We start from the raw sequence: 13,312 nt of genomic DNA, 5'->3' as shown, positions 1-13,312 counted from the left end.
GACAAGAAAGAGACCCCCATCCTTCTTGAGCCACGAATGCGGCAAATTCCCACCTCTCAAAGTAGCCGGAGCAAAAGCATTTAACGTAGTCGGTCACAGGGGACTTTGGCCTTAGAATATCCAAAGCCTCAATGCGGAATCGAGCGCCCTTAAGTTCGATCGAGCCAGGATTGCATCCCCTTGTACCGCGAATTCAATTTTCTCAACTTCACCTTTACTCATTTTGCCCCTCTTTGTGCAAGAAGCGCGACCCCGGTATACCTATGCTAGAGCTAGAAACCTGGTGAGCTTTGAGCAAGTGCCTTGCTGCCATTCGCTCCAGACTTAATTCAAGATTACACCATCTTTCACAGTGCCCCACCCCACTGACCACCAAATCCTGCAGTAACCAACGGTCGACCAACCGCTTTGGCCCATAACCTCGCTGCTTTCCGCTCTGGTGTCGACATAGACCCACGCGAACTGCGGCTTTCCGGATACGAAGCAGCCCAACACTCCAAGCTCCGAACATGCCCGCGCCGAAAGATAATCGCAGTAAAACATCTATGCTAACTCAACATTTCGAGACACTTGTCAAGTCCCGTATCATTTTCTACCCACAGTCGTGCGCTCATCCCATCCGAACAGTTCTCGAGACCGGGTCGAGCAGTACGTGATCCTGATGAATATTATGCAAAGTTGCCTACGCATCCTGAATGCTATCAAAGTCTTGCCAGGCAACTAGATTTCGACCCGGTATACTGAATTAATGCTAACTGCGAGTACATTCAGCGACGCCATGGTCAAGATCTTTATCGAGTACGGCGACGAGCAAGTAACATCGGCAAACTAAGTCAAGCGAGATGAATTCTGAGTCCCGCTCGATCTGATGCGGCACTCCTCCAAGTTCTTTCAGACGGGGACAAAACCAGAGTGGGATGCTATGGTCGACGAAAGGCAATGGTCAATATCGAACTCAGAGACTAATAGCTTTCTAAGGCATACTTACACTGGCTCTACGAAGGCACAATCCCCTGCACGGACAGCCTCGATAATGATCAAGGCCATACGTTTCTTGCGAAGCTCTACGTCATGGGCGAAGAGCCGAGGGATGCGAAAATCAAGAATGCGATCCTAGACATAATCGCCGCTATTGCTGCGATGTACATCCCCAGCTCTGTTGCTGTCAATATCATCTAAGAGGGTATACCTGCAGGATCGCCGGCCCGACGTCTGCTTTCCGGCTTCTGTGCTTACGGTGCACATGCCGTTGATGGGGGAGAGTGGTGCAAGGGATTTGACATGTTTTCGCGTGAACCCTTGTTGGGTTACTTTCAAAATTATATCGAATGTAAGGGACTCTACCGATGGGCGCGTGGGACACAATCTGAAAGAGTACCACGAGGTTGTCTGAACATAGAGATATTGGTATCGGTAAGTCGCGTGCCTTATCTAGAGGGTCTGCAAACCCAGGCTAGATAGATCTAGGTACTAAGCCCAATACAGGATTATCCTAAACAGATTTATGAAAGACTCCATGAATCCCAGACCATTCTGACCGACTTACTGACTTTAGATATAAGCGCTACAATCCTCCAACGATACTATTATTAGTCTCCTCGCTAGTATGAGCGAGTATTGATAGATGAGTGGCAAGAGTCAATCTTGTTTAGGATCCGGCCATGGTATGATATAGCAATAGCAAGAGCTCGCATACGATATGAGTCAGAGCATACACCAGACTCTTCTACTTGGCTGTTTCGAATGACCTTTTGCTTTTGCAACTTTTCTCACAAATGGCAAACATCGATTCCGAGACTTTGTGCAGCTATGGTATCGTGACGGTGCCCTTTCATGAACACACAGTGATTTGGTTCATAATAGCAGAGCGCATTAAGATTGATGCAAGAGGACTTCAAATTGTACGAGAATTACACCTGTGAGTGGTGCATATACAGACGGCTGGTCTAGACCACAGTTTGTCAGATTGGTATCCGGTGACCTGATGTGACTACACCCTGGAACATTACAAACAGCCCGGTACAAGCCTCAACGGCTCCCCATCAAAATGGTCCATCTCCAACCACGAAAGAGGACTCCCGCAATAGTATCAACGTGAGCTTGCGTCATATCCCCAAAGGCTTGACGCATGCGGAACCCAGTCCCCTTCATCTCGAACACCCCTCACCCATCCACCTCTCTCCTCAACCATTCTCCACCCCATCAAAATGTCTTCCACCGCTGTGGCAAAGCCAAATCAATCCCCGAAAGAAACCCTTGACATCTTTTTCCACCTTAAAGCACTCATCTTATGTAAGTGCTCTTCGGTGACTTCATGACGCAATGTCATCTAATGTATCACAGCGAACGCTAAGATGACACACGGCGGGTCCATCAATGGAAGACCAAGAACATATGATATCATCACCACTAGCCGGGTGAGAGGCCAGGCGCAGTACAAGGTGCAGCTGGTGGGATATGAGGAGAATCAGAAAGTTGGGGGGAAGATTGATATCGACAGCAAGATATTGCTGAAGAGCTCCGTAAAACTTTCTCTCAATTTTGCTATGGAAGAACTTTTGAAGAAGACACAGGAGGAGCTGTGGAAGGATTGAGGTGGGGTGCTCGGGAGTGTTGGGGCCGGTTTGGGGATGGCGCGGTACTGCCCTTTTCGCATGTGAAAAGTGGCAATTCTATTCCTAGACGATGCACGTCCTAATATACACACTTGCAAAGTCTTTATATAATTCCTCAAAGTTGTCTTGCTCGCAGGTTTCTGCGAAAATTCGTCGAGCACCTTAATGATAACAACTCCGGAGCTGCAAAAATCGGGCTGGCCTTGCGGGGTTTTGAACATGCCATGAGTGACTATCACCTGCAAGCATTACCCCAATCTTAATCTATGTTACCTCCTGAAATTTTACCAGGACGCGCTGTTATGTTCCTGACTACCTATGGTAACCCGTGGAATCCAGAATCATCGTTCCATGCCTCCTAGTACTCAAACTACAACAGAGAAACATAGGTTGGCTGCAAGAGATGCTATTTTCGAAGGGGCTATGGAAATGCCTGTCTGCAATGCCGATTCATCGATCGTCTTTTCATGATTTCCCGACCGCTTGTGGGCTAAAAAGCTTTATCAAAAGCACAGAAATTCTCAAGAAAGCTTCAGTCCTCTGATGTCCAATCAAAACGTCCATATTCCCGGCTCCCCCTTGCACAATCAATAGTATTAGGGTATGTCTCGCACATTCCGGACGGTAAGTCTCCCTCCGCATCCAATGAGATACTCAGTAGTCACCGTCACGACAGTGCCTCTTGCGGTCGGCAGCTGGGCCCCGGGGAACGCCGTCCCTGTCGTGCCGATACTCCGGACGAAGAGTCCTTGTGTCGTCTGCAGGTCCAGAGAAGCGGTAAACAGCTTTGTACGCGTCGAGGTGAAATTTGCCATCCGCTTCGCGATAGCCCTGCTGACCGTGCAGCTGGTCGCCTACGTCGGCTTTGCCTGTGAATAGTTAACGACCATCATAGTGTGGATATCGTCCAGGGATACGAACCGAAGAGATCACCGGAATCATGAATCAAGCCGTCGGCAAGAGCGCGCGCGGCCTCCAACGGGCAAGCGTGTGTCTCCTTACGCAGGATTCGGGTATAGCCGTCCAAAGAGCACACGAGCACGCATATGTATTTTCCCCCAGCGTTGCGACCGGTCACGAAGTCTAATTTAACATGAGCCTCGCCCATATGAATGTCGGTCGAACTTTACCGAAGAACTTCCTCTGCTCACTGCCGTAGAGGATACGAGCATTGCCGAGGACTGACTGCTTCACCTCTAGGAGAGCGGTGACCTGCAAAATGATCAGCGAATACATCATCATGATTGGAAGAACCAGCTCGCCGTAGAGATGTTCTTGACAGGACTGTCTGAGGGGACAACGTTGCCACCGTTCATAGCCATGGCGTTCATCAGCTTGTTACCATCCACCATATTGTAGGCTGGTCCGAGAAGGTTGGAAGTATAACGGTCAGCTACGAGGTTTCTGAAAAGAGAAAACAGAACAAAGTAGGCCCCTAGAGTTATATAGTGGCGGGCAGAGGCAGATCAGGCATGCAAATCTCTCAAGGTAAAGGCAACTTAAATGATCCTCTCAAGAGTAAGTGATCGGTCCGTGGCTGAATAGGCCAGGGTATCTTACTCTAACTACAACCTTGCATGAGCTGTAAAAGATGTCAAGTTTCGAGGTCTTCGAGATTAAGGGATGTGTAGATGTTTAGCTATGAACGCACTCGATGGAGTGAGCATGGGACTTCTAAAGGCAACTCGTTCATGGGTGAACTACTTGTCCTGCCACTTGGTGCAGCTTGCCCTGTCCCTTTTAACAACCGTGTTTCAAATCTACGAATGAGCCGAAGTTGTCCCTTTAGAGTTGATACCAGCAGGCACGTGCAGACGTAGGTACTCTAGATGTTATCCTTCACGAATGCTTTCAAGTTGAATAACGAAACGTCAGCACTGGCAGAGAGGATGAAGACAATGTGATGCATGTTCATATACAAGGTAGGACAGCTAGCTAAGCCTTAACATCAAGCCCGCTGCTATCAGGAACGCCGTGCTCCTGTGGTGCGTGAATTAACAACCACACCATCAATTAGCCCAAAGCAGCCCAGACGCCCGACCCATTCGCAGGACGCATATCATAATCAAACATGATCGACTCGGACCTCTACATGCCATTCACTTTCTCCCTTTGGCCGTGAAATTATTTAGACACCCTTGATCGCCACAGTCCGCTCATTATTCAACTTCATCGCATTCCGCTCATGGCTCTCCTTCTTGCAGTCCTCCAGTCCCTCGCACTTGTGATCCTCCAGCAGGCGGTGCTTCCCGCAGAAGTGGCCCGAGCAGAAGCCGCAGTCGCCGACGATGCGCTGCGCGGCGTCCTTGCACTCCTTGAACGAACACCGGATCTTCTTGGGCGGCATGCCACCGCGAAGCGGGAGCGCCATGTGCAGGGTGGCGTTGGGAGGAAGGTCGAGTGTGGAGAGGGTGGCGTTGGGAGAGGAGAGGTGCTTGCCGGCGTGCACAAGGCGCAGGTCGGTTTCGGGGAGGTTGTGGCGAAGGGCAAGGAGCGTGGAGAGGGTCGATATTGAGGTTGAGGAGGGGAGGTCGAGCGGGATTGCTGTTGGTATGTGTTAGCATGTGGTTTCGTTGCAGTAGAATGGTTGGCGTGGTGTCAGGATGACGGAAACCGCGGTTCCGAGGGTCGGAACCAGGCAGCCACACGGCGGGAGTACGTACTGGAGGTTCCAGAGACGTTCTTGACAAAGATCTGCATCGTCTCTTCGTCCGAGGCCTGCGAGCTGATGCTCGAGACACTGTTTGTGCGGCGCATCATGGCGTGTGGGTGTGCGGACAGGGCGATGACGGTATGAGTTGTGGCGCTGGGACGGTGTTGACGGTGACAGACTACCAGATGACGGAGACGGCGCTAGCTCTGTGCATGCGAGGCGAGGGGAGGGCCGTCTGTGGTGACTTTGGCGAGGCGTTGGTCGGTGGTGAGAGGCAGGTGTGGCAGGTGTGGGCGTGGTTGCGGAGTGCAGATGGGTGGTGAGGCGGTAGCGGTGACGGATGGCAGCGTCGGAAGCAGAGCCAAGGTGACGCAGCAGGCGGTTCGGCGTCTTATAAAGAAGGCTGGCCTGGCGGACGCACGCGCCGCTGGTGCTTGGGAGCTGGGCAGGCTCAGGGCTCGACGCCTCGCCTCGTGCCGGGTCCGGCGCATGCCCTGGATGGCGACGTGCACAAGGTCAGGATGCCAATCACTGGCGGCGGACGAGGCGAGCCAGATCCGCCTCAGCCGCTGCAGCTGCGAACACACATCATCTCGGCGCTGGCTCGGCGTGGTCGTGTGCCTCGCCGACAGTGCCAGTGACTACGTGGTGGTCCTCTGCAACCCGCGGCTTCCATGGCCTTCGACGCGGGCCCTGCATGGTCATGCTGCAGGAACATGGTCCATGGCTGACTGTACATCCGCCTCGCTCGACAGCTTCAAATGCTGGATTGCATGTGCCACGTCGCTCCTCCGTCCAGCATGCCACCGCCATCTTGTAACACGTGGACGACCTGACAGGCGCCGTGTAGGACGAAGCGCTGCCGCTGCCATTGGCCCGCGCATCGCCCAGAGCATGCATAAACCCTCGTTCCGGGCACGACGCTGCGATGCGGGTTGCCCCTTGGAGACGTGCGACCATCACCTTGCGACTGCTTGATGCCGACGCCGGTACTGTAATCTGTTTGCGCGCTAGCGGTCATGGTGCCAGAGCACTCAGCGTCAAGACATCGATCAATGCGCCGACTCTTCCTTCGCTGCTTGGTGTCACGCTTGTTTTACGTCTCCTGAACTCTGCAGTAGCATCTCCCTTTCGACGCTTCATCATCTGCATCCAACTATCCTCCGATACCACATCATCTACAAGGCCGTGCCAGGGACCCAGACACCCTGTATCACGGTGCCACAGGCAATGTTGAACTGGTCGTCGAGTACCGAACACATGCTACGGTACAACTACAACATCGCCTTGGGAAAATGCCGCATAGCTTGCCTGACACCCAAATCCGCCAATATCTCCTCCGTCCCACCCAGAATCGCATCGAACTTATACGTCCGATGAAACATCTCCACCACCCTTCCCATACCACTTTGCGTGAGCCCCCTCCCTCCAAAGATGTTCACAGCCTCGTCCGCAATCTCGTGCGCCGATCTCGTAGCATGGCTCTTCAACAACCCAATCGGCCCACCCAGGTGCTTCGACTGCTGCGCATAGCTCATGTGCGACATCTGGTAGGCGATGGACTCCAGCCACGACTGGTTAGATTCGACGTGCGAGATCATTTTGGCGAGTTTTTGCCGGATGGCGGCTTGTTCCACCAGTCTCTTGCCGAAGACGATGCGCTGGTTGCACCATTTAAGGCATTCTTCGACGACGCTGCGGGATTGCCGGATCACGGCGCAGGCCATCATGAAGCGCTCGTGGTTGAAGTTGCTCACTTCTCACGTTAGCATTGTCCATCGTAGGCTAAAAAGGGGACATACTGATGACGACGAATCCCTTGTCCTCCTCACCCAGCAGATGCTCCGCCGGCACAATCGCATCGTTGAATTCGACGAACGCCGTCCCTGCCGCAGTCGAGTAACTCGTCTTGATCAACTTGGTCTCCACAGCATCGCTCCTTTCGACGAGCATCACCGAGAAGCCCTTCTCAGTCCTGCACCCCACGACGAAGTAATCGCACCACATGCCGTTTGTGATCCACTTCTTCGTACCCCTGACCACGTAGCTCTTCCCATCTTTACTCTTCGTAGCCGTCGTACGTAAGCCGGCGACATCACTCCCCGCAAATGCCTCCGTAATCGCCAGACAGATCTTCTTCTTCCCGGCCAGTACCTCGGTCACAATCTTTTGCTTGAATGGCGTGTCGGGCATCCACTGCAGCACGGCTGTTAGACTGATCATCATACCCGCCATGTTGCCGTCCTGGAAGCCCCTCGCGTTCGCCCTGACGAACTCCTGCGCCTGCACAAGATCGTGAAGATAGTCGAACTCTTCGCCCTTGACCACGCCCAGCAGCTTCTTCCCGCGTAGATGCTTCCCGGGCCCGAGACGCATGGCTAGCATGTCGTTCTCCGCCATCCGGTCAATCAGCTCCTGACTGATGTAGCTTCCATCCTTCTCCTTCTCTTGCGCCTCAGGCGTGACGTACTTGTCTACGAACTCGCGCACCTTCCTCCTCAGCTTATGATGGCTCTCCTTGAAATACGGAGACTTGAACTGCGGGCGCAGCCAGAGCGGTTCGGCATACGGTACAGGAGATAGGTCGCCCGCCTGGGGCTCGATGACTTCAGACTTCTCGCCTTCGATTGTGCCGATGCATAGGTCCGAGTACTTTGAGAGAACTTCTTGTCGGTGGAGGTTGTAGAAGGCCGTTGTGGCGTCTGTGCCGGCGACTTGCTCGAGAACGACTGAGCCGCCAGGGTGCGCGTCGACGAAATCGGTCAGATCGTATACTTTGTGGTCGATTATGCACCACAGGTCGTCTGGGGCGTTGTGCGAGGCGACTGCTTCGCGGGTCAATGTAGCCTCTGCCATGGTATGCAACGGTGAATGAATGAAACGTTGAGTATACGAGAAATGGACGCAAGATCACAGCACGAGACGAGTAGAGAGAGGGACGGGTTTGATTATTCTACAGACAGTGGAATGGACCTCGGCCGATTGGCCGCGGAGGACTCCGCAGTGTTGTGGAGGCGGAACGTCGCGCGCTGGGGTGCATGGAGCCGAGGCATCAGCAAATCCCCGAAGGCTCCTATTGGTCGTCGCAAAGTACGCTCCATCGCGTTTCGCATGCTGTCTGTGATGGACTTCGGTTGTATCCTACTGTTGACTTTCAATATCGCGTCTTGACTCAAAACCTACCATGGTATAAGATATGTTTCCAGTGAGCGCCACAGCGTGGAAGTTGCCCATACCCACTAGCAAACGCCATACTAAAGCAAAAGATGATACGCCCCCACAACACAGCTCAGATCTGCTCCTCCAAACGGACAGTCATTCCCGTAATAGGTATCTGTGAAGCCGCTTTCTGCTGCTCCAACTTGGCCTCTCTTGCCAGACGCTTGGATATCGCATCGCCCTGAACCTCCATCAGTCGGTCCAAGCTCTTCGCTAATGCCCCCGCGTTGTCGTTGCCCAGCAGCGCCTGTAATTCGCTTTTTGTAGCCAAAGCAAGCTGATCTTCAAGACATTCTATAGCCTTGACGCGGAGAGCCTCGACATCCTTCTTCAGCTTCTCTTCCGCTTCCTCACGCGCCTTCTTCGCTGTCTCCTCACGCTCGGCCGCACCCGCTTCATCAGCCTTGCGTTTGGCGGCGCGTTGGACATCACGTTTCGCTCTCATGGCGATGTAGCGCGCCGAGTGACCCAGAGCTTGGCCCTCTCCCTTCACAAGACCTGGGTCATTGGCCGGAGGAGCTGTGAAGAATAGAACGCGGCCTTGCTCGTCTCGCTGGAATTGCTCCCGAACATCTGCAGGAATCGAAGCATTGGCATGATCCGGCAAGACGTACACCTCGACTGGCTGTGGTGCTCTGTACCCACCGGGAGGCTGCTGCATAACCGGTTGTTGATACGAAGGGGCAGGCCGCGGGGTGGCATATTGCGGGATAGCCGCCGGAGGCTGTGGCGTGGACAATGGCAGACTGGGCGTGATGGCCTGGTAGCCGGTAGATTGAGGGACAGGTTGATAAGAAATCGGGGCGGGCGATTGTGAGTGAGTGTGGTATGTTTGAGGCGTGGCACTGTATACACTTGCCATATGAGGTAGCTGTGGCGTCGGTGCAGGCATAGGTGACGGGGAAGGAGCCGCCGCGAGCGGATACTGTTGTCGCGTATCGCCGTAGCCGTTCATTTGCGGAGTCGGTATCGACGGAGTAGGCATGACTGGCGCTGGCGGGGGCTGTGGTGGCGGAGAAGGTGTGGGCTCAGGAGGTGGGGAGTCCTGGACGGGGTGGTCAGTATTGGGAGAACATGAATTTGTTATTGGAGCTTACTTTGGGATCACGCGGACGACGGTGAACAGCACCTATTTTTGGCGGGGCATTATCAGCGCCCCACTCTGGCTTGGGCAGGTCGTCCGTCTCTTTTTGTTCGTCTTTGAGTAGATACGCAATTGGACTGGGGACCTTTTTGAGCTTCCGAGGTGCGTCAAACAGGTCCATAACGTAGTCCTTGTCGCGAACCTCGTCCGGCAGACAACTTGCCCACGTCTTGATCTTGTTCAGCTTATGATTTTCTTCATTGTAGCGTGCCTCGCAGACGTAGATTTCTTTATCCGTTGGAAAGTCGCGCGGGCGACCCTTGTTGTATCGTGTGACAAACATGACGAAACAGCGGTCTACGACCTCATCGATGGGGTGGTCGCGATATTGGCCAGTCTTCACCACTTCGTTCTCCAAGAAGTGTCGGTCGAAACGGTGCACGGTCTGCTCGGGTCTGTAGTACCAGCATGCGTTCACCCATTTAGCCCCTTCCGCATCCTGCCAGGTTCGGTAGATTTGGGCTACTATGGGCTTCGTCAGGTCATTCGCGTTCTGTATGTGTACCCAGTCTCCAACCTTCCACAGCTCGCCGTTGTGCAGGATACCGTTAGGCATGGGTATGCGGCCCTCTTCCATGACGAATTCCGAGTCGTCTTTCGCTTTCTCTTGCGCGGCAACTTTGCGCGACTCTTTTTGCAGGTGCACCGCATCCTTGTAGATCTGACTGTCCTCCTCGTTGTACTGCTTTGCGTTCTCAAACATAAGCTCGACATCCTGCATGAAATGGTCTACAGAGTTGTATTTCTTTCGCTTCAGCTTCCTCTTCAATACATCCATTGCCATCGGACTCTTGATCTCGGCGTGGTATTCAGGCATGACCGCTTTGTCTGGAACACGCTCAAAGGCAGACACCATGAGCTTGTTTTGCGAGTTCCTCGGCTTCCGGATTGCCTTCATGATGGCCTTGATTCGAGCTTCCATAGGCGTATCCACCCGGGGCGGCCGTCCACGCTTCTTTCGCGACTCTGGATCTTCCTTCGCTTCGTCTTTTGCCCCTCGGCCAGATTCACGCTTCGTGATCGCAGCAGTCGAACGAGGCCCGCGCCTCTTCCTTCGTTTTCCTTCGTCATCGTCGTCATCATCATCGACATCGACTTCTTCTAATTCCTCATCCAAATCTTCCTCATCGTCTTCCTCTTCCTCTTCCTCCTCTTCTGGTAGCAACGGATCCTGCTCAGGAATCTCGCCAAGGTATGGTAGCTTCGTAACTTCCTCGGTCACGATCTTCGTATCGACCAGCTTCTTCAATTCCTGCTCGAGCGCCTTCTTGACTTCCAACGCATCGACGTAGGCCTGCGAATCCTGCCTGTTGTAGACCTGCGCGTTGTGCGGAATGAGGGCAAAGTCGTGTACGAATTCGACAAACGACTTGTATTCTTGTTGCGCAACTTTCTTCTTGATTTCACTCAGGGCCATAGGCTCCTTGATGACCTCGTAGTAATCGGGCAGCGCGCGCTTGTTAACCTTGCGCTGGAAGAGCTTCGTGGGATCGTAGCCGCTGCGCAATCCGTTAGTGTTCGTAACGTTCTCGCCGCGCATAGCATTCAAACTCACTCGTCGGTCCTAAGCGCATATACATTAGTCAAGACGTCGGTCATGCCCTTCCATTCCTTGTCGGTGACTGTCGAAGTCGCGCCATCGTGGGCAAACTCCGTCGTCGGCATGGGCGTGTCGCTTTCAGCGCGTCCCGACGCCATCTTTGCGGGATCGTCGATTCCTCTTCGATTGTGCGATAGCGATGCGCAGGTAACGTTGATGTGCACTACTGCTCGGCGCGTCGCGAACTTTGGAAGCGTGAGGTTGAGAATGGGCCGTGCGCTCGTTCCTGTCTGGTCACGTGACTGTACCGGGGCAGTGGTTCGGTGCAGGGGAGTGGCGTGTGACGTGCCTGCCCGTCTTTGGAGCTCGCCGTTTCCGCAATTTCACCGAACCCATCAACCTTCGCAATAGTGTGATTGTTAAGCACGCGTTTGACATGCAATCTGTTTAGCTCTAGCACGTATCCATCAGTTTACCTTGAGCTCTTATAGTTTTCCACCCCATTTCTCGAACGTTCCGATCCAACCACTTTCCCGACCGGGCGTACGAGTATATAGCCACTAAAACCCCTCCCTCCAACTCGCGCTTTCTTATTGCGAACCTCATCTACCGCACTGGACCGCACCACGCGATCCTAGATCCGTGCATCACAATAACCCATCTTCACAAAGTGAAGTCGCGTCAAGACAAGTCTCGTTGCACCTCCATAACCCAACATGCCGATACGGATACGTCTGCGTGCGCCAGACGGCCAACACACCATATCCCTTGACGACAACGCCTTCGTATCAGATCTTCTCTCGTCGATCGCTACCACCACAAACCTGCCTCTGTTTGATCTGAAATGGGGCTTTCCTCCACAACCACTCGATCCGGCATTATACGGCATGAGCACGCTACTCAACGAGACCGATCTCAAGCTCAACGGCGCACAGATAATCGTACTGGGTCAAGCAACCGGTGACCCAAGCGAAATCCACGCACAACAGCAGAAGGAGCAAGAACAGAATAGATCGGCACCGCTCTCGCTAAAGAGCAAGCAAAGCGAGGCACTGAAGGAGACGCCGGAGATCCCGCTCCCTTCACGAGGCGGTACTATGGTGTTAAGAGTCATGCCTGATGATAACAGCTGCATGTTCCGCGCGCTTGGCACCGCCGTCTTGTCTTCGTCTCTAGACTCAATGACCGAACTGCGATCACTTATCGCGCAAGCTATACAAGCCGACCCAGAGACCTATAACGAGGCGGTGCTCGATCGGAAGCCGGACGAGTATTGCCAATGGATTTCATACTCGGATTCCTGGGGCGGCGGTATCGAGCTCAGTATTCTTTCCAAGGAATTCGATGTTGAGATTGCAAGCATCAACGTGCAAGACCTACGAGTCGACACGTTCAATGAGGGGAAGGCCGAAGCGGTGTATACTGGTGTATTCGGGGATCCACTACGATACGATCGCATTCGTTCCACAAGGTGCCTCGACGCTTGATACGGACAATGATATCAAGTTGTTCGAGTCAGCGGACAATGAGTATCTGGAGGCGGCTAAGCTGCTTTGTGCAGAGCTCCGGAATAAGCATTATTACACCGACACGAACAAATTCAGTGTCAAATGTAACGTCTGTGGGTGGAAGGGTGCTGGAGAGAAAGGCGCCACGGAACACGCCACGGCGACAGGCCACTACGAGTTTGGCGAAGCGGATTAGAAAAGTTACCCTAATGTATAGCGAGGGTCGGATAGACCCATCTCGAAGTCCACCATTGCGACATGTATATAGGTACTGGCACGATAGCACATATACCCAGGCGTAGAGCATTGGAGCGATCCAGCGTTAGCAAGTAAACGAACCGGGTGCACGTGGTCCCACATTCTTGTTTTCGTCATGCTTCGCTTGCCTGCCAACAAGACTCATCAGCTTCTCGAATTCTTGGATGTCCCTGCCTATATCAAGGTTCTCTACGATGCTCTCATTGTTGGGCCACCGGTCGCCATATTTGCCAATCAACGTAGCATTATAAAGGAAAAGCTTCTGCTTCTGACACTTTGCTAGCTCAGCTCGCAGGCTAAGCGCGCGAAGAAGCTGGGGACCTCGGTGGCTTATAAGTAGTGTTAAAAGGCGGATGTAATATGCACTATGTGGCA

The 13,312-nt window shown here is 53.3% G+C and overlaps 7 protein-coding genes across 7 annotated transcripts; 3 read left to right on the top strand and 4 right to left on the bottom strand.

Moving 5' to 3' along the window:
- Positions 1–778: 778 nt before the first annotated feature.
- On the top strand, positions 779–1,179 carry N0V89_009740 (uncharacterized protein; the record flags this gene model as incomplete). The annotated part of the gene is made up of 2 exons (XM_056218489.1): positions 779–814; positions 970–1,179. 2 exons carry the CDS (start codon positions 779–781, stop codon positions 1,177–1,179), a joined length of 246 nt encoding a protein of 81 aa, XP_056067754.1.
- Positions 1,180–2,207: 1,028 nt separating this feature from the next.
- On the top strand, positions 2,208–2,594 carry N0V89_009739 (uncharacterized protein; the record flags this gene model as incomplete). The annotated part of the gene is made up of 2 exons (XM_056218488.1): positions 2,208–2,292; positions 2,344–2,594. The coding sequence occupies 2 exons, from the start codon at positions 2,208–2,210 to the stop codon at positions 2,592–2,594; spliced, it is 336 nt and encodes a 111-aa protein (XP_056067753.1).
- Positions 2,595–3,269: 675 nt separating this feature from the next.
- On the bottom strand, positions 3,270–3,723 carry N0V89_009738 (uncharacterized protein; the record flags this gene model as incomplete). The annotated part of the gene is made up of 2 exons (XM_056218487.1): positions 3,270–3,484; positions 3,537–3,723. 2 exons carry the CDS (start codon positions 3,721–3,723, stop codon positions 3,270–3,272), a joined length of 402 nt encoding a protein of 133 aa, XP_056067752.1.
- Positions 3,724–4,743: 1,020 nt separating this feature from the next.
- On the bottom strand, positions 4,744–5,375 carry N0V89_009737 (uncharacterized protein; the record flags this gene model as incomplete). The annotated part of the gene is made up of 2 exons (XM_056218486.1): positions 4,744–5,159; positions 5,279–5,375. The coding sequence occupies 2 exons, from the start codon at positions 5,373–5,375 to the stop codon at positions 4,744–4,746; spliced, it is 513 nt and encodes a 170-aa protein (XP_056067751.1).
- Positions 5,376–6,542: 1,167 nt separating this feature from the next.
- Positions 6,543–8,124, bottom strand: N0V89_009736 (uncharacterized protein; the record flags this gene model as incomplete). The annotated part of the gene is made up of 2 exons (XM_056218485.1): positions 6,543–7,024; positions 7,071–8,124. 2 exons carry the CDS (start codon positions 8,122–8,124, stop codon positions 6,543–6,545), a joined length of 1,536 nt encoding a protein of 511 aa, XP_056067750.1.
- Positions 8,125–8,557: 433 nt separating this feature from the next.
- On the bottom strand, positions 8,558–11,329 carry N0V89_009735 (uncharacterized protein; the record flags this gene model as incomplete). The annotated part of the gene is made up of 3 exons (XM_056218484.1): positions 8,558–9,532; positions 9,585–11,130; positions 11,187–11,329. 3 exons carry the CDS (start codon positions 11,327–11,329, stop codon positions 8,558–8,560), a joined length of 2,664 nt encoding a protein of 887 aa, XP_056067749.1.
- A 558-nt stretch (positions 11,330–11,887) lies between these two features.
- OTU1 (ubiquitin-specific protease otu1) lies at positions 11,888–12,658 on the top strand (the record flags this gene model as incomplete). Its single annotated transcript, XM_056218483.1, has 1 exon — positions 11,888–12,658. One exon carries the CDS (start codon positions 11,888–11,890, stop codon positions 12,656–12,658), a length of 771 nt encoding a protein of 256 aa, XP_056067748.1.
- Between the last annotated feature and the right edge of the window lie 654 nt (positions 12,659–13,312).

This window comes from Didymosphaeria variabile, assembly GCF_027946475.1.
Source record: "Didymosphaeria variabile strain IMI 356815 chromosome Unknown scaffold_7, whole genome shotgun sequence".
NCBI classification, from domain to species: Eukaryota; Fungi; Ascomycota; class Dothideomycetes; order Pleosporales; family Didymosphaeriaceae; genus Didymosphaeria; species Didymosphaeria variabile.
Note: the sequence above shows the minus strand (reverse complement) of the source record. Positions and strands in the feature narration are given on the sequence as shown.